The 21,261-nt window shown below is 38.6% G+C and overlaps 1 protein-coding gene across 2 annotated transcripts; it reads left to right on the forward strand.

The window, feature by feature from the left end:
* Positions 1-1,140: 1,140 nt before the first annotated feature.
* Positions 1,141-9,914, forward strand: LOC133630349 (gastrula zinc finger protein XlCGF17.1-like). 2 transcript variants are annotated; one of them, XM_062021924.1, is made up of 2 exons: positions 1,141-1,528; positions 7,696-9,914. In XM_062021924.1, exon 2 carries the CDS (start codon positions 7,749-7,751, stop codon positions 8,790-8,792), a length of 1,044 nt encoding a protein of 347 aa, XP_061877908.1. In that variant the 5' UTR covers positions 1,141-1,528; positions 7,696-7,748; the 3' UTR covers positions 8,793-9,914. The 2 variants fall into 2 exon arrangements, with proteins under 2 accessions (XP_061877908.1, XP_061877899.1); XM_062021915.1 differs by having other exon boundaries at positions 7,699-9,914.
* The last annotated feature ends 11,347 nt before the right edge of the window (positions 9,915-21,261 follow it).

Raw genomic sequence — 21,261 nt, forward strand, 5'->3', positions numbered from 1 at the left:
ACCTTTTTTGAGCCAAGGCACATTTTTTGCGTAGAAAAAATGCGGAGGCACACCACCAGCAGACATCATTCAAAAACGAAACTCAGTTGACAGTAAAAAAGTCGCAATTGTTGGATATGACTTTAAAGCATAACCAAGCATGCATCACTATAGCTCTTGTCTCAAAGTAGGTGTACTGTCACCACCTGTCACATCACACCCTGACTTATTTGGACTTTTTTGCTGTTTTCCTGTGTGTAGTGTTTTACTTCTTGTCTTGCGCTCCTATTTTGGTGGCTTTTTCTCTATTTTTGGTATTTTCCTGTAGCAGTTTCATGTCTTCCTTTGCGCGATATTTCCCGCATCTACTTTGTTTTAGCAATCAAGAATATTTCAGTTGTTTTTATCCTTCTTTGTGGGGACATTGTTGATTGTCATGTAATGTTCGGATGGACTTTGTGGACGCCGTCTCTGCTCCACAGTAAGTCTTTGCTGTCGTCCAGCATTCTGTTTTTGTTGACTTTGTAGCCAGTTCAGTTTTAGTTTGGTTCTGCATAGCCTTCCCTAAGCGTAAATGCCTTTTCTTAGGGGCACTCACCTTTTTTTTTTTTTTTGCAAATATTTTTATTGAATTTTACAGTTAAAATCACATTTACCAGTCATACTTTGCTAACGCAAAGCCTTCATACAATCACACATCCACTCATACACACTCACATGCACACTTGAGGAGAGAGGTGCACTTGAATTTTAACAACTCAAGGTTTACAGTACAGACATTATTAGAAAAAATACCCAGATATTGTATATATATAGCCATCCATCCCGCTCTGGCTCAGGATCAGCAGGCTATCGAGACCACAGCAAGATGGATGAACATTCCTCGGCATCAAGAATCCTCATGAAGTGATCCCAAGATCACCTCTCGAGGACCTCTCCACCGTTCACACTTAAAAAAGAAAAGGAAAGTCACAGAAATTGATCAGATGCAAAACAGTACCAGATAAAAAGTCACAAAAAAAAAAAAAACACTGACTTATTTGCTGCATCTTAATGTTAGTCTCGATGTAATTACACCTCCACACCGAAGGGGGCAGTATGGCACTAAACGTCACTAGTCTACCGGAAATAGTAGTAGGAGCAAGCTAGCAGTAACAGGTCAAAGTAAGCGATAAGGCCGTTTTATTGTATTTCGTCGCCTTTCTTCTTCGTTCTGTACGAATTTGTTGGACCTATTATATATATATATATATATTATATAAATAAGTTATGAGACGTTTAACTACATTTAAGTGTCGCAGAGCGCGTTGTTTTATTCTCGTCTCAGTGCAGTGTGAAGCTTTTCGGGCTAGCTTAGCTTGCTAGCTGCTAACAAAGAGAAAGGAAAGTGGACAAGACTTCGCTAAACTGACATCAAATGTGAGTGGAAAGTCAAAATGTCGCGCTCGTGTGGACAAATGATGGAATAGAAGAACAACTTTGTGGAACAAAAGAGGAGAATACTGGACGCTGTTTCCAACAAACATCAAAGTTGTGCCCCACAGAGCAGGTTTGTTTACTTCTCATCTAAGTAGCTTTTCATTTCAATACAAACAATATTCCTAAAAGGTTTCTCTCTTAAAATAACGAGTCTTGATAAGGACACGCTTTTGTTCCGTTAAACGAGGAAATGTAGCAACCCACACGCATGCGCATGATGGGCATGGCCGCCTTTTTGGGCGTTGTTGCTTTGTTTGCTTACAGCAGTACAAATATTCCAGAAGATGTTCAGTTTAGTTTCAGTTTATTTCGAGCATGCATACAATAAAATGCAATTCATCACAGTTGTTTCATTACAGCACGTCCAAAAAGTGAACCTAAAAGTGATATCTGTTTGTCAAGACATGTTGTATCTTGGAGGCAGACACACACACGCACACGCACACGCACACACACACGCACACAAAAGCAGATGAGAAGATGGCTGTGATGATAGTGATAGAAAAGAGATGAACAATCGTTGAGAATACGCAAAGTCACACTTAATCAGTTTGAGAAAAATCCCTCAGAGTATTTTACTATTTCTTTTTTTTTTTAGTTACTTAAGTTAAATACTTTAAAAATAGAATGTGAGGTTACAGTGCACTTGACCTAGGGTACTAGGATGACAGGGGATGCAAAACAATAACAGTTAAATACTTTTTCATAACATGGTCACTACTGCCTAGTTTCTCTTGTTATATTCTTATTTTACTGTTATATTTTTATTCTCATCGTTGCTTTTTATTTTTATTCTATTGTAATATTTTTCTATTTTGTCTCCATTTATACCCCCATTATTTACTTTTTACAATTTTGTACACTGCTGCTGGAATTTAAATTTTCCTGAGGGAACTCTCCCGAAGGAATCAATAAAGTACTATCTATCTATCTATCTATCTATCTATCTATCTATCTATCTATCTATCTATCTATCTATCTATCTATCTATCTATCTATCTATCTATCTATCTATCTATCTATCTATCTATCTACCATAAAAAAATTATAATAATCATAGTTTGAGTTTGTGCCAAATTTGAGGAAAATCTATCAAAGAATTCTTGAGATACGGCTTTAACAATGTGCAAAGTTAAGACAAAATAATAAGAAAATGTATAAAAAAAATACTCAAGACCTGCTGTGACATAAACACATTGTTTTGTTCATGTAAATATTGTTTTGTACCATATTGTGTACACATTCTAAACTGTAAAGCACTTTTTGTTGTATTTCAATTTTTCGATATTTTGATTGATGTCAGCCATTTTGGGCCAAAGTGTTCTTTATTTTATTTTATTTTTTACTTCCTCTTAAAACACAGTATCTACTGACATTTTTAATGTATAAAACATTATTGTTTAGCAAAATGTACCATGTGTATGTTCAATTATAATGGTTGCTATTCACTTATTTTGAAGCGTTTTTTTTTTTTCATTTTTTGTTTGTTTCATGGTTTCAATTCAAATGAAAGTATACCAATGCTAAAATACTTGTCTTAAATGTTAGGTATATGTATTCATGTCAATTTGTGAGGGAGATTCTGTTTCCAGAATGAATATAAATACATTTACAAGAAAAACCAGCTGCATAAGGTTTTAGTTTTTTTTGTATTTCCTATTTTTATACATTTATGGCTCTAAAAAAAAAACAGCAGGATATTTTGCGGAGAACTTTGAACCTAATGTCCACAATGACATTGTCTATGCAAAAATGCAAAAAAAGAGCAGTGCCCGGACGTGGGAATGAAAATCACTTTCTAGCCACTTTTTCCTGGTTCACATTATGGCCTACATCAGTGGTCCCCAACCACCGGGTCGCGGCCCGGTACCGGTCCGTGGATCAATTGGTACCGGGCCACACAAGAAATTAAAAAAAAAAAAAGTATATATACACATTTAGCTGTACAGTATGTGTGTATAAAGTACATATATATACACATTTATCTGTACAATATGTGTGTTTGGCTCCTTTTTTCCAGGAACACTAATACCAAAAGTCACAATGTCTCATAGAGTTCTAAAAAAGTTATGACAGACCACTTTAAAAAAAAACTAAATGGAATTTGACAGTTTTTTTACTGAATGGGACACCCAAAATGTGCATGAAAACAAAGAAAGTGGGATTTACAATATTAACTATGAACAATAAAACACTGAATATTAACAACATACTGTATATATTTTGATTGTCATTCAAATTTAAACTTTACAGTACATATAAGAACAACATTTGGTTGCATTAGCTCATGGTAGTGCAGGTTAAAAGAGCAATAAGGTGCAGATATAGATACATAGATTAGTGTACAGATAAATATATTGCACTTTTTCATGTGCATCCACGTTTATGGATGTATGTTAAACACCAACAATATGATATATTATCACTTTTATGCAATAATGTGCTTCCACATCTGTTCCTGACACATGTGTTTGGGGCTGGCTGCTCCGAAAACAAGCCCCGCCCACTCTGCTTTGTTCCTGGTCTGAGCTGCTGTGACTTAGATTACTGTAATAACTCCTAGAACACTCAAAAGTGCAGATTTCAACCATTGAAATACTTTGTATAGTTCAAGACTTAGTCATTTAAAACCATCACTGCACATCATAATGGCAAACACACTTTTCATGTTAAAGCTCTAAAAAATGATGTAGAACGTCCGGCGGACCGGATTGAAAATGTTAATGGTCCGCATGTGGCCCGCGGGCCCTATTTTGCCCAGGTTTGTGTTACGGCTTCATAGAGATCATTGTGTGAATGCTCCAAACATGCTTTTCTACACCAAAATTCATCTGTTTATTATTCTTCTCCCGATGTTGGCACGCTCTACCTTCCACATTTATCACCCGATTCAAAGCGTTCCAACTTCAAACTGTTCAGCCTACTCGGGAATCGCGGGCTTTCCCTTGACAAATTCCAAAAATTCCCAGAATTCAAGGTTTTTCAGGACATTTTTCCCATTCAAAATGAATTGGCCATTTTTCAAACTTTCACATTTCCACATTTTTCAACCGATTCAAACCATTCCACCATTAACATATTCCACCATCCTGGAAATTTAAACTACTCTTTTCCAAGTTCCAAAAAATTCCAGGATTTCCCAGAATTCCAGGTTTTTCGGGACATTTTCCCCATTCAAAATGAATTGGCCATGTTTTAAACTTTCAAATTTCCACATTTTTCAACCCATTCAAACCATTCCACCTTCAACACATTGCACCATCCTGGAAATTCAAACTACTCTTTTTCCAAGTTCCAAAAAAATTCCAGGATTTTCCAGAATCCCTGGTTTTTCGGGACATTTTCCCCATTCAAAATGAATTGGCCATTTTTCAAACTTTCACCATTTCCACATTTTCAACCGATTCAAACCATTCCACCTTCAACACATTCCACCATCCTGGACATTTCAACTACTCTTTTTCCAAGTTCCAAAAAAATTCCAGGATTTTCCAGAATTCCTGGTTTTACCAAAGCCCTATTTCCACCCTTTTTTCTAGCGACTACTCCCTCCACTTTTTTCAACGCATTTCAACCGTTCCACCGTCAAAACATTCCTCTTAATCAGGAAAAAGAACAACGTTTTTTTAAAAACTGGAACAATTCCCAGTTTTTCGAAATTCCAGGAATACCATTTCTCAATTCAAGATATCACTACTTCTACACTTTTTGACCGATTTGAAAAATTCCAACACCAACCACTTCAACTCATTCAGAACATTCAAGTCTTTTTCCAAGTTCCAAAAAATTCCAGGATTTCACAGAATTCCAGGTTTTTCGGGACATTTTTCCCATTCAAAATTAATTGGCCATTTTTTAAACTTTCAAATTTCCACATTTTTCAGCCCATTCAAACCATTCCACCTTCAACACATTCCACCATCCTGGACATTTAAACTACTCTTTTTCCAAGTTCCAAAAAAATTCCAGGATTTTCCAGAATTCCTGGTTTTTCGGGACATTTTCCCCATTCAAAATGAATTGGCCATTTTTCAAACTTCCACCATCTCCACATTTTCAACCGATTCAAACCATTCCACCTTCAACACATTCCACCATCCTGGAAATTTCAACTACTCTTTTTTCCAAGTTCCAAAAAATTCCAGGATTTTCCAGAATTCCTGGTTTTACCAAAGCCCTATTTCCACCCTTTTTTCTAGCGACTACTACTTCCACTTTTTTCAACGCATTTCAACCGTTCTACCGTCAAAACATTCCTCTTAATCAAGACAAAGAACAACGTTTTTTTTTAAACTGGAACAATTCCCGGTTTTTCGAAATTCCAGGAATACCATTTCTCAATTCAACATATCACTACTTCTACACTTTTTGACCGATTTGAAAAATTCCAACACCAACCATTTCAACTCATTCAGAACATTCAAGTCTTTTTCCAAGTTCCAAAAAATTCCAGGATTTCACAGAATTCCAGGTTTTTCGGGACATTTTTCCCATTCAAAATGAATTGGCCATTTTTTAAACTTTCAAATTTCCACATTTTTCAACCCATTCGAACCATTCCACCTTCAACACATTGCACCATCCTGGGAGTTTAAACTACTATTTTTCCAAGTTCCAAAAAAATTCCAGGATTTCCCAGAATTCCTGGTTTTTCGGGACATTTTCCCCATTCAAAATGAATTGGACATTTTTCAAACTTTAACCATTTCCACATTTTCAACCGATTCAAACCATTCCACCTTCAACACATTCCACCATTCTGGAAATTTCAACTACTCTTTTTTCCAAGTTCCAAAAAATTCCAGGATTTTCCAGAATTCCTGGTTTTACCAAAGCCCTATTTCCACCCTTTTTTCTAGCGACTACTACTTCCACTTTTTTCAACGCATTTCAACCGTTCTACCGTCAAAACATTCCTCTTAATCAGGACAAAGAACAACGTTTTTTTTAAAAACTGGAACAATTCCCGGTTTTTCGAAATTCCAGGAATACCATTTCTCAATTCAACATATCACTACTTCTACACTTTTTGACCGATTTGAAAAATTCCAACACCAACCATTTCAACTCATTCAGAACATTCAAGTCTTTTTCCAAGTTCCAAAAAATTCCAGGATTTCCCAGAATTCAAGGTTTTTCGGGACATTTTTCCCATTCAAAATTAATTGGCCATTTTTTAAACTTTCAAATTTCCACATTTTTCAACCCATTCAAACCATTCCACCTTCAACACATTGCACCATACTGGAAATTTAAACTACTCTTTTTCCAAGTTCCAAAAAAATTCCAGGATTTTCCAGAATTCCTGGTTTTCCCCATTCAAAATGAATTGGCCATTTTTCAAACTTCCACCATCTCCACATTTTCCACCGATTCAAACCATTCCACCTTCAACACATTCCACCATCCTGGACATTTAAACTACTCTTTTTCCAAGTTACAAAAAATTCCAGGATTTTCCAGAATTCCTGGTTTTACCAAAGCCCTATTTCCACCCTTTTTTCTAGCGACTACTCCTTCCACTTTTGTCAACGCATTTCAACCGTTCCACCGTCAAAACAAAAACTTTTTTTTTTAACTGGAAAAATTCCCGGTTTTTCGAAATTCCAGGATTACCATTTCTCAATTCAACATGTCACTACTTCTACACTTTTTGACCGATTTGAAAAATTCCAACACCAACCATTTCAACTCATTCAGAACATTCAAGTCTTTTTCCAAGTTCCAAAAAATTCCAGGATTTCACAGAATTCCAGGTTTTTCGGGACATTTTTCCCATTCAAAATGAATTGGCCATTTTTTAAACTTTCAAATTTCCACACTCATTCACAACATTCAAGTTTTTTTTACCATTTTCAAAAAAATTCCCGCTTTTGGGAAATTCCCATTGAAATCAATGGGACATTCTTCAAAGTTCCACAATTCCCACATTTTTTATCTGATTCAAACCGTTCCAACTTCAAAATATTCAGCCTGTTGAAAACAATTCTAAAAAAAATTCCAGGATGTCATTTCAACTTCAGCATTGGAGCATTCACACGCAATTCCTTCAGGAATTGCCTCATCTAGTTATTACATGACATTGTACTCCAGTTGTTGCATCTACTGGAAGGTTACAGCACAGATATTTAAGTCAAATAATCATTTGGTCCTAAAAATGGACACCATTAAAGAAACAGCCACACACTATTCAAAGTGAAACTCGAAAAAAAGCCTCCTTTTGTCATTTTGTGTCAGCAGACGTCAGTGAAGAACATCTTCATCCTCAGCAGCAGGAGTGGACCTCCAGGATGGAGCAGGAGGAGCCACAGCCCCCCCAGATTAAAGAAGAAGAGGAAGAACACATCATCAATATGGAGGGAGACCCTCTTGAAGGACTGGAGGAGTTCCCAGTGATCCGTGTCATCGTGAAGAGTGAAGAAGATGAGGTCAAAGGTGAAGGTGAGCAGAAGAGAGAGGCGGAGAGACCAAGCAGCAGCTCAACTCAACACACGACAACAGAAGGTGACGGTGGAGGATCACAAGCTGACTTAGTTCCACTCTCAGATAGAGACGACACGACGTCACACTCTGCTGAGGATGACGATGATGAAGACTCCAAAGCCGATCCAACATGTCCGACCGACAACACACACTTTAAATGTTCTCACTGTGACAAAACTTACGGCAACAGGTCAACTTTGAAAACACACATGATGATTCACACGGGCGAGAAACCATTCAGCTGCACGTTCTGCGGCAAAAGATTCTCCATCAAAGGACGTATGACAACGCACACGAGGACGCACACAGGAGAAAAACCATATGCCTGCTCGGTGTGCGACAAGACCTTTTCTCACCAGTCAGCGTTTGTGCGGCACAAAAGGACGCACCTGAGCGAGAAGCCCTTCACCTGCAACGTTTGCGGTAAATGCTTCGCCCTTGTCGGAGGTTTGAAGACGCATCTAAGGACTCACACCGGCGAAAAACCCTATTCTTGCTCCGTCTGCAGCAAAGGTTTTTGCGACCATTCGTCGTTTGTCCGGCACGCCAGGACACACACCGGGGAGAAACCATATTCCTGTGCAATCTGCAGCAGGAGTTTCACGCAGACGTCGGCGTTGGTCAAGCACGCCAGGACGCACACCGGGGAAAAACCCTTTGCCTGCTTAGTGTGTGGCCTGAGATTAACCCAGAAGTCGCACTTAACCACACACATGAGGATACACACCGGCGAGAAAGTGTTCAGTTGCCGCGTGTGTGGTGAGAGATTCTCCTACAAGTACCAGGTCAACGACCACAAGTGTGCTGGTGAGAACAGCAGCAGTCAGTGCCGGGAATTTGACCAACTTTGACTCATGTTCATGTGCTTCAAAATGCATCGTTCTGAAGTTGATCAGATCAGATTTGTTTGAATCCTCGAGACCGTGTGTGTTGTCTTTGGAGACGGTTTACAATTTGTGTTGATGACTGACAGTTAATAACAATAATAATAATAACACATCACATTTATGTAGCACTTTGAGACATGAGTCTTTGAAGATATGTCAAAAAATACATCTTAAAACAACACCCATATATCTAAAAACAGTTTAAGAAAAGAGCAGTTAATGAGAATGTGGAAGTGCAGCAGGGCAAGTCTGGAAAAGGCTGGTTTGAGGGCACTTTTAAAAGAAAGTGCTCAGGGTGCCCTTGAGCAAGGCACAGCTTGGGGGGCAGTACGTCTCTGACATTGCATGCCTGCAAGTGTGTGCTGTGGTGTTCAACACAAAGTGTTCTTCTTACAGGGATGATTGTCACACTCGTTACCAGAGACGCGGTCTCTCCGGTTGTGGCGCAGACATTTAGGACATTTGGGATCAGAGCTCACCTACATAGTTCTCTCTGGAGCAAGACGGTCAAACTTGAGGTGGGATGACCGTTTGTGTCCATGGCAAATTGTAAATACTTGTCAGGTTCAAATACTGATGACATTTATTAAACAGACAAGAAGCAAGGAATCGTGCAGAGACAGAGTTAAATTTTGCTCATTGAGGAGAGACGTTATTGGGCTGTACTCTTAGTTACAGATCTTAGTTACAGATCCAAACTACGCTCTAAAATCCTGCCCACGTGCTTCCTCTATTTATTTGGGAGGTCCCTGGTCACATCACTGAGGGAAGAGGGTAATCTCAACAGCCCCAGTTCGACACAATATATGACTATTAATGAAATGCAAATGTGCTGACACTCGTGATATCGCCCTGTCTCTGCTTTGTCTGTGTCACGGTACTCGATGTTCGCCCTTGGCAGTCAGCAGGCCGATTCTGGAAACAAACACTGATAGGAGACGATGTCCCTTCAACTTCAGCACAATTGATAATAACTATGGCAACAGCCTTTAAGCATGAGAGTTGTGTGATAATTTACACATAATTATTCTAACAATACTGAAATCACTATTTGTGTCTGCGACAATAAACTAATCAATAAATGGTTGCAAGCGTGTCAAAATGTCTTCATTCCAGTTTGATGGTGCAGATCAACATGTATTGATTAATGCTGTTGATTGGTTAACTGTTTGAATCAATTTAATCCCACTTGAATTAGGATTAATCAGTGGTTTGTGTAGTTTGAATTAATTTAAAAACAACACAAAAGCAATGTTATTGTCAGAATGTCCTGCAGGAGAATATTCTCTCAATGTTTTCATTAAATGCGAGTCTTTAACTTGGTGAAGGTTTTATCAAAGTCAAGTATTTGAAGAGAAATGTGCGGTCAAAATAAATTGTGTGACTAATCTGCATTATTAATACCATATTGTTTTGTGTTTAACCACATGAGTTAACTCGTGCTTTTGTTTCTCAATGAACACTAAGAGAAAATAACATCAACGTACGGTTTCTGGTGAGAGTAAACACATCCCCCCAATGAATGCAGAAACTGGACTAATGCAGATCGGACCCAAAATCGATTCTGTCATGCCATCTTCCTCGTCTCCGGCAAGCCTTCCCAGGGCGCCGCCATCTTCTTCGTCTCCGGCAGGCCTTCCCACAGCGCCGCCATCGTCCTCAACTCCGGCAAGCTGTCCCACGGCGTCAGCATCCTGGGATTCTGGCGCCAGTCGCGTCTGCCTTCTCGGTGGCCACGGATGTGGCCGTTCCACGGTTGCCCGCCTCGCCTTCCCCTGCCACTTGACTCTTCCCCGGTGCATTCCGGGACACTTGACCTGGCGACCCACCACCAAGTCCTCCCTCCGCCCTCCCGTGACTTTTGAACTTGTTCTTTGTTTTTTCAGGGGACATCTGTAATCTATCCTTAATATATCGGAGCTTTATTTGTCCATTCTTAACATGTACAAGACACATAAGAACTGAAATTACATTTTCGGCACAATCCTGCTAAGAGCAGACATACGTTACAGGGAGACAAGACGGGACCGCCAACGGATCAGCCACTTAGGGCGCTCCTTAAAAAGGTGGGAAAAAGGTGACATTGGGGGAGGGGGGGAGAGTAAAAAAAATATCAGTCTGAGGCTGGACCCTCAGGAATGGTCCAGACTGAGTCCGAGGAAAAAACCTCACATAGCATGGCACACATAAACATGGTACATGTAATCACAACAACTCGCAACAGAGTCATCCAACAGGACTTTGGAGGCCGGCAGCTGCTGTTGAGCGCTACTCAGCCCCCACAACCCCGGAGGAATTAAGCAGTGGTGAAGGCGTTGATTTGGGGAGGGGTGTGTGCGTGCATGTATGCCCAATTAACTTGGGTGAGATGTTGGAATTGTCTTTATGGGCCGAGGCCGGCCCCAAGAGTTCAAGAGTTCAAGAGTCCGACCCAGGTGCTTTTGAAAAAAAAAGGGAAAGGTCAAAAGCGTCCATCTTTGAGGAGTCCTCAGGGGAGTGTTTTCAAACAGCCTTTTCCTCAAGGCCATTCGAGGGAGTCAAATCGTAGATTAAGATGTTGTTTTTTCTTCGAGCAGTCAAAACAATGACATTCCTGCTCTGTATGCTGGCTCTGACAATTCCAATTTATTCTTTCTCTAACTTCATCAAGATGGAATCTACCTTGCGATTCAAATCAGCAATCGCTCCAGTCTGTGATCCCACAGCACGACCCAATCCTTCCATTGCGTTGAACAGCCTGTTGGCCCCTTGAGTGGCTGCCATCGTCTTCCGAATTTGACGATACACCAGAGCAATGCCCAGCCCAATCAGCAAATGCCCTGCGATCACAGCTCCAAATAGGTAGATGTCTTCCACGTCCTCGATGGAAAGGACTGAGAGGCACATGATTCTCCAAGTATTCCAGGAATCTCTCACGTACCCCGCAGCAATGGTTCCATCAGGGCAGCCAGGCTCCCCCGAACCTCTTTTCCTTGTCGAAAAGACTGTGTCAATTGCGTCGAGAGTCCAGTTGATCAAATTCATTTTGATGTTTAGATTTGAGGACAGCTCAAGAAAAGAGGCTTCAAAAAGTTTAGACAAAGACAAGGACACAAGAAAGCAAGCGGGAAGGAGGAGGAGCAGGGAAAAATGCGACCACCCTCACCAAGAGGCAAGACAGAAACAAGGAGGGGTACTGTCATGGCCCATTGCCTGGATCATGTATTGTTTAGTTAAAGACTCCTTTAGTTCTGTTTCAGTACCCCCGGGTTTGTGGTTTTTTTTTTTGGTTGCCACCTACTCAGTGGCCTAGTACCTACTCAGTGGCCTAGTGGTTAGAGTGTCCGCCCTGAGATGGGTAGGTCGTGAGTTCAAACCCCGGCTGAGTCATACCAAAGACTATAAAAATGGGAGCCATTACCTCTCTGCTTGGCAAGGGTTGGAATTGGGGGTTAATTCACCAAAAATGATTCCCGGGCGCGGCCACTGCTGCTGCTCACTGCTCCCCTCACCTCCTAGGGGGTGATCAAGGGTGATGGGTCAAATACAGAGAATAATTTCACCACACCTAGTGTGTGTGTGACAATCATTGGTACTTTTTAATGGGTGCTGATTATTTTCACCTGCCTCTGATTAGTGTTCGGGACGCTCACCTGCTCCCGGGCACTAATCAGAGAGCTATTTATTCCTGCTTTTCGCCACAGTCAGTCTGACTGTCTTGTTTGCTTCACGCAACATTACGTGGTTTACCTTTTCGATTCCTGTTCTAAGCTTTGCCGTATTTTCCGCGTTATCGGCACGCTTTCCTGCGTTTTGTGTAGTCCTGACTGAGTTATGGAAAACAAATACATTTCCTCCAGAGTTCCGTCCGCATCTTGGGGAAAAGACCAGCGACCCAACTATAACACCGATCCCTTCTTTCTCATCTCATCATTGACATTTTCTGCGAGTTTCATCAGAATCAGCCTACAGTTGTTTGAGTTGTGTTGCTAGCAGACCAACAAACCTCAGTGGGTTGTCCCTTGGCACAGGTTAAAAAAAAATTAATAAAAAAAAAGCACCTGGGCGTGTTCTAAAGCGAAATGAAATAAATAGAGTGAACTCTCTTGTCAGTCTTTAACTGTTTTTGTCTCCGAGGGTGGAGGTGTGGACGTTCTACATGTGAAATAACGCCAAGACGGCGATCCCAAACACCTCGGAAATTAAATCACTAGTTCTTCATCCCCTTTCTGACATTTCCTGAAAGTTTTGAAGTGAATAATGAACTCACATTATGTTCAACATATGGTGAACGGTTATATTCAACTTGGAGAAAGCGAACCACCAGATTTAAGTAAATAATGGTTGAGTCCATAATAAATTAAGTGGACGTTCCCATATGGACTGGGTTGACTCTCACGAGAAGAGGCAATAAATTCAATAACATGCAAAAGTGATAGCTCTATCCTGGAGGAGAGACTCCATGTTTATCTCAAACGTCAACCTACAAGTTATGGTATACACCTGTTGTCTTCCCAGTCACTTACACACAAACATCTCCTTACATGGTCAGGTTGTACTCTCCTGAATTAGCACACACTCAGACAGAGAAAGAAGGAATATAAGACTGTGGTTCGGCTCCTCCAAGTTAGGAGTGCTTCATTTTTTTTTACTTGACCTCCTCTAGGTACTGCAGTCCTGTATAATGACACTCGCTTGTAATGAAGCAACATTTTGTCTTTTCCGACGTCTCTTTTGATCCGGCCGCACTGCCGTGTTGCCCTTCTTCCCGGGAGGGGGTGACAAGACCAGAAATCCACATCAGTTTTACTACAATCTTCCCATAACTCTTTGAACTAATTAAATAACTTGAGCGAATAGATAACCTTTTAATAGCAGTGGCATTAATAAACATAAAGGGGTGACTAAAATTAGACCTGCGTAAATTTGGCTCACAAAACTCTGTTAAAATAGTCTTATTTGTTTATACTCTTTTCCTTTCTGAGTTATTAAAGATTTTTTTATAGGTCAAAGTTCCCCCATTCCTCAAAATAAACCAACATATTCTCATTAATTTGTGCCGTTTAGATTATTGATTGTGCTGTTTTCGTTTTGGAGATATTCAAAATGAAAAGTTACCGCAAGTGACGTCAACAGACGTCTGTTTTCTCCAAAGTTAAACAAACACAGTTTCTTTCGTTTGTGCTACCTTACTTTTGGAGTTATTGATTACGTTTCAAATGAGCCTCATGGAGTACACTTCACTGCCTCTGGGTGGCGGCAGACAGATCGGGTCACCTGTGGAATTAAACCGAGCTTTCGCAAGTTTCACTTTTACCGCAATTCTGTTGCCATAAAATGCCACCAAGGAGCGTCACGGTCATGTCCGTTAAATAGGCAGAACCTAGTTGTGGAGCAACACCACCATCTAGCGGTTCAACACGCCAACTTCAGGTGTGTCATCAACAGCTACATGGTCACGTGTCAGAATCAGAATGAGAATAGTTTTATTGCCATTGTTTGAGAACGGGTTCACAAACTAGGAACTTTTCTTGGTGCAATCGTGCAACATAAAACACATATAACACATGTTTGCTAAACTACATTCACACATGTCCTGGGGCCCCTGAACGTCTCATAAAATCCATACCAAACTTTTTCCTCTTTTCAAAACAATTATTCATGTTTAATTCGATCAAATGCTTAATCAATCTAAAATGTTTTGACAGAATACCCCCCCCCCCGCCCCCGCCCCCCCCCTTCATCTCCCACAATGGACTAGTCCATCTTACTGCGCATGTGCAAATTAGGTTCGAGAAGAACCTCAGTTTTGACTAAATTACAATAATAAACATATGTTTCATGTACCCTAAGATTTTTTTGTTCAAATAAAGACAATAATTAAATTTGTTGTGGTCTCCTTTATTTAGAAAAGTATTGAAAAGTATCGAAATACTTTTTGGTACCGGTACCAAATATTGCTATGGGGACAATCCTAGTGTGCGCAAAGAAGAAGTTCAGCTCGTTAATAAATAGAAAGTTGATTCTTTACTTCCTTGTTACGTTTGATATACATTACTAAATATCACTTTTACTGTCTCCAAAGTGTACAAACATGAACTAAAATATTGACTTTTGTCACCATTATTCATATTTGCATGTTTTCTTTATTGAAACCTGCTTTCTGAAATACAACTGTTAATGTGGACATGCTGTAAAATATGAAATAAAATAATTCTGAGTTGTTTTAACAAGGCCCGCACCAACCAAGCAGGGAGAGGCCCGGCTACCGGCCAGCAGCGGCGGCACCACCACCTCACTGCGGCGGGACCAGCAGCTTTCTCGCGACGGCAAGTGACGGCAGCAGGGCGGCGAGGGAGAGGCCAGGCTGGCGGCTAACGGCTAGCGGCTGGCAGCAGCGGGACCATCTCGTGGAGACGAGACCGGCAGGTGACTGCGGCGAGGCCCGGGAGAGGAGAGAGGCTGGAGCGAGGCTTGCCAGGCCGGACGGGACCCCATCGGTGGGAAGGCGAAAGTGCAGTGACGCGTCTCGGCAATTTGGGTTGTGAGTTTTAGCCAGTAAAGAAACCGAACTGAAATTAAGAAGAAAACCAAGTGAATTAAGAAAATGAGTGCGAAACACAAGAAATTCGAGGAAGACTTGGAGGAGATCAGAAAATCGCTTAACTCCCTGTCGGAGGATGTAAGGACAGTGGCCAAACAGCAAGACACACTCATGGAGTTGTTGACCGAAATCAAAATGCTGAGAAACATCATCAAGGAAAAAGACAAGAAAATTGTTGACCTAGAAGCAAGAATTGACGAAATTGAACAGTACACCAGAATGGACGATTTAATTATAAGTGGACTAGAAACCAAACATCGCACATATGCAAGAGTGGCCGGGACTCGCAGCAGGGACGCTGACAAGGACGCCGAAGCCCCGGCAGACGAACTTGTGACACTTGAACGGCAAGTAATTAACTTTTTTTCCAGTAAGAACATGACTCTTCAAAGTGGCAGCATTTCAGCGTGCCATACTATCCCCAGGAAGGACAGCAGAACCAACCCAGCCATTGTGATCCGGTTTGTAAATCGGAAACACAAGACGGAGTTACTACGGCAGGGAAGGAAGCTGAAGGGAACTGGGGTTTACATCAATGAACATCTTACCAAGAAGAACGCTGACATTGCAAGACAAGCACGCATCCTCAGAAAAGAAAACAAGATACAAGCAACATGGACACGGAACTGCAAAATCATGATTCGGCTAAATGGACCATATGAAGAAGCCAAAGTTGTCATGATCCGAGAGCTCCGCGACTTGGATCAATATAGATGAGACCTGCTAGACTTATGACTGACACGGCTCATCCTTGGCTGGAGACGGGGAAGGCTACGCAGCGAGAAGGTGAGACAACTGAGAATCAAAAGTTTCTAAGAGCTGAATACATGGACTATAAACTGTATGACTTTGAAAATGATGTTGACCCAGAAAACCATCTGTTCAACTCAATCAATGCTACATGTGACTACTACACAGAGGAACAATTCAATGACAATGTTAGTTTAGATAATACATTTTCTTTAATACATTTCAACTGTAGAAGCTTATATGCAAATTTCTCAAAGATTGACGAATACCTGAAGACTCTAAATGGCAAATTCAAAATAATAGCACTTTCTGAAACATGGATCGATAAAGACAGAGGTATCGATTTCTCCATTGACGGGTATGAGTTGTATCACTGTAGTAGAAGAAACAAGAAGGGAGGAGGTGTGGCCCTGTTTGTTGACTGTGAATTGAAATGTAGACCTGTGGAATGTATGACAGTGGTAATTGATGATTTATTTGAATGTGTAACTGTAGAGGTAGAAATAGAAAAGAAGAGAAATGTTATTGTTACGTGTATGTATAGGACACCTGGGTCTAAAGTAGAAGCATTTAATGATAGTTTGGAAGAATTATTGTGTAAGGTGAAGGAAAATAAAACATTTGTCATGTGTGGCGACTATAACATAGACCTGCTAAGCTCACCCAGAAATAAATCAACAAGAGACTTCTTGGATGTGGTATATAGTAGAGGGCTTTATCCATTGATCACCAAACCCAGTAGAATAACGACAAATTGTGCAACGTTAATTGATCACATCTTTATAAATGACATAAAAAATAATATAAAAAGTGGACTAGTAATTAATGATATAAGTGACCACTTACCTGTGTTTCTTACTTATGACTGTCCAATTGATAAAAAGAGGGAGGAAAAAACTCATAGATATGTAAGGAAAAGAACTGAAGAGGCAATAAATAGGTTTAGGAAGGACTTATTTGAAACAGACTGGAATGAGGTGTATGGGGGAGAAGCAAATGCTGCATATGAGGCTTTTCTTAATATATATTTATCATTGTATGAAAAGCATTGTCCGAATGTATGGAAACAAAGAGACAGCTACAATAAAAAGCCTTGGATTATAAAGGGACTACAGAATGCTTGTAAAAAGAAAAACAAACTTTATAGAGATTTCATAAAAGTAAAAACAAAGGATGCTGAAACAAAATATAAGGTTTACAAAAACAAATTGATAACAATAATGAGACAAGCAAAAAGAGAATATTATAATAATTTACTAGAAAAAAATAAAAACAATATCAAAGGAACTTGGAATATTCTGAACAAGGTAATAGGAAAAACATCTGGGCCTACAAACCCACCAAGCCATTTTATCAATGAGGATAATAAGATGATAACAAATATGAATGAAGTGGCAAACGGATTCAATTCTTTTTTTGTGAATGTTGGACCCAAATTGGCAGAGAGTATTGGAGAACATAAAGATATACAGAGTGGATGGAGAGGGGGAAGCAAAGTGCTACAGTCCATGCTTCTAGGAGATGTTAGTGAAAATGAAATTGTATCGGTGGTAACAAAAGTGAAAAATAAGACATCAACAGACAGTGATGGTATAGACATGATAATTGTAAAAAAGACTATTGACTGTATCATCAAACCTCTTTGTTATATTTTTAATCTTTCTTTTCAAACAGGGACCTTTCCAAATAAAATGAAGGTAGCAAAGGTAATTCCACTCTTTAAAACGGGAGATAAACATAGATTCACTAATTACAGACCAGTGTCACTACTGTCACAATTTTCTAAAATAATTGAAAAAATATTTGTAAAAAAATTAGATAGTTTTATTGAAAAGAACATGCTGTTGAGTGAGAGCCAGTATGGATTCCGGACCAATAGATCCACTGCTTCAGCTGTAATGAATATAATTGAGGATATAGCAACAGCAACTGATAATAAGAAATACACTATAGGGGTATTTATCGATCTTAAAAAAGCATTTGATACTATAGATCATTCTATATTATTGTCCAAGTTGTATTCATTTGGTGTGAGAGGAGTAGTTTTAGACTGGCTAAGAAGTTATTTAGATAATAGACAAGAGTTTGTGGATTTTATGGGTAATACATCTGAACAAATGAGGATTGAATGTGGAATTCCACAAGGTTCGGTTTTGGGACCAAAATTGTTTATTTTATATATTAATGATATATGTGAGGTATCAAAGTTATTGAAATTTGTATTATTTGCGGACGACACCAACTTTTATAGTTCGGGACACGACTTAAAAGCATTATCAAAAATTATTGAACAGGAAATGATTAAACTTAAGAGATGGTTTGATGCCAATAAATGATCATTAAATGTAGAAAAAACAAAGTTCATGATTTTTTGTAAGAGGAAAAGGGAGGAAACGATCAAATTGTCAATAAATGGAATAGATATTGAAAGGGTTTCTGAACTTAGATTTTTAGGAGTGATACTGGATGACGGTCTGACATGGAAATCTCATATTGCACATCTGCGGAAAAAGATGTCTAAGAGTATTTTTATATTAAATAAGGTAAAATATGTGTTAGATTATAGGGCAATGCGTATATTGTATTGTGCACTTATATTGCCATATATCAACTACTGTGTGGAAGTGTGGGGGAACACATATAAGAGTAACATAAAGGCATTGTATCAACTACAGAAAAGAGCTATAAGGATTATTCATAAAGTAGATTACTTAGAACACACTAACATATTATTCATTAATTCAGGTTTATTGAAATTACAGGAGCTAGTAAAGTTACAGACATTATGTGTCATGTTTAAGGCTAAAAGCAAAACATTACCAGCAAATTTACAAAAAATGTTTGTCATCACTTCTGAGAATGAAGAGCATAGAAGAAAAGGTCATTTCCAACATCAGTATTCAAGGACAACTTTAAAACAAATGTGTATATCAGTGGTGGGGGTTAAACTATGGAATTCTCTTTATAATGAGATAAAAGATTGTAAAAATATATTCAAATTGAAAAAAATATATAAAGACAGAACAATAAAATCATATGGACAGCCATAAGTGTTTACATTTTGCTTTATATTTATTAATTTACTTGTTTTTTGCCTGGTTTTGTATCTGTTTTGTATCATCCTGTGAGGTGTACCTGTATATTACTTCTTTTGTATTTTTGTTCGGTTTGTACTTCATGAAGTTTTGCACTTGTGTTTTTTTTGTTTTGTTTTGTTTTGTTTTGTTTTCGTTATATTTGGATGTAATTGTTGGTTCACATATCATTAAGTAAGACTATGTATTATGTGAAGGGGGCAGGAAAATATAAGATTTTTCTTCATCCTGCTCCTTCTCAGGCATTGGTGTGTAACGGTGTAACTGAATAATTGTGGTATAATTGTCTATCAAAGATGCACATCAATGAAGGAGATAAATAAAAATGATGATGATGATGATGATGAACCCCAAAAAGTCTGAAATCACTGCAATGTTCCTCTCCTTGTTGGATACTTCTTGATTATCTAGTTTATTCCAATAGGTTGTTTTTTTGGCCAGAAACGAAGCAAACATTACTCCATTCTTCAAACACATGATTGAAACTATGACGTCATTGTATTGTGCGGCGGACAGAGAGAAGTGGAGGATGTAGCAAACATCTGTGGCTTCATCCTGGACAATATTCATGACAAATGTCTGCCTGGTTTTAAAGATGTGATATTTGGATTTACACTGTATGGAAACAAAATTGACAAGGAATTTTGACCTTTGTAACCTCATTATACTATTTGCTAAGTTTTATATTAATAAATGTAAGTTTCTCAATACCCGACCTTTTCTTGTGCCTTTAAAAAAAGAATTATAACTCTACATTAAAACACTCTCTACCTCTAACAAGCAAAAAACTGTTTAATTATTTACAGAACTTGTGTGTACCACTTGTCCCTTTTGGGGTCGCGGAGGGTGCTGGAGCCTATCTCAGCTGCATTCGGGCGGAAGGCGGGGTACACCCTGGACAAGTCGCCACCTCATCACAGGGCCAACACAGATAGACAACATTCACACACTAGGGACCATTTAGTGTTGCCAATCAACCTATCCCCAGGTGCATGTCTTTGGAGGTGGGAGGGGCCTATCCCCAGGTGCATGTCTCTGGAGGTGGGAGGAAGCCGGAGTACCCGGAGGGAACACACGCAGTCACGGGGAGAACATGCAAACTCCACACAGAAAGATCCCGAGCCCGGGATTGAACTCAGGACTACTCAGGACCTTCGTATTGTGAGGCACATGCACTAACCCCTGTTCCACCGTGCTGCCCTATGTATAAATATATATATATATATATATATATATATATATATATATATATATATATATATATATATATATATATATATATATATATATATATATATATATATATATATATATATATATATATATAAATATATATATATATATATATATATATATATATATATATATATATATATATATATATATATATATATATATATATGTATATATATATATATATATATATATATATATATATATATGTATATATATATATATATATATATATATATATGTATGTATATATATATATATATATATATATATATATATATATATATATATATATATATATATATATATATATATATATATATATATATATATATATATATATATATATATATATATACAGTAAAATATTTCATGTACCCTAAGATTTTTTGTTACAATAAAGACAATAATGACATTTTTTGTCGTCCCCTTTATTTAGAAAAGTATCTAAAGGTATCGAAAAGTATCGAAATACATTTTGGATAATGCAATATATATATATATTGCATTCTATTTTAGTTTTTTTTATTGAGTTTACAACCCCCTGGCGCTGTTTTGTACTTTTTTTGTACTTATTTTGGTTATTATTATTTCTCAAATGTTTGTAAATGTTGCAATTTATAAATAAAGGTTTATAAAACAAATAAAAATAAATTTAAAAAAAATAAATAAATAAAAAGCGAAGGGTGTAATGACAACTCCTCGCCTGAGGGCAGCAGTAATGCTAGCATGTGCGAGCTCGGTTTGCTCTGCCGGAAATGGGGAGAAAAGT

This window comes from Entelurus aequoreus, linkage group LG02 (genome assembly GCF_033978785.1).
Source record: "Entelurus aequoreus isolate RoL-2023_Sb linkage group LG02, RoL_Eaeq_v1.1, whole genome shotgun sequence".
In the NCBI taxonomy this organism is placed as follows: Eukaryota; Metazoa; Chordata; class Actinopteri; order Syngnathiformes; family Syngnathidae; genus Entelurus; species Entelurus aequoreus.

What these genes read in the sequence shown, in the direction of transcription:
- LOC133630349 (XM_062021924.1), top strand. Translation starts at nt 7,749, where the DNA reads ATGGAGCAGGAGGAGCCACAGCCCCCCCAGATTAAAGAAGAAGAGGAA.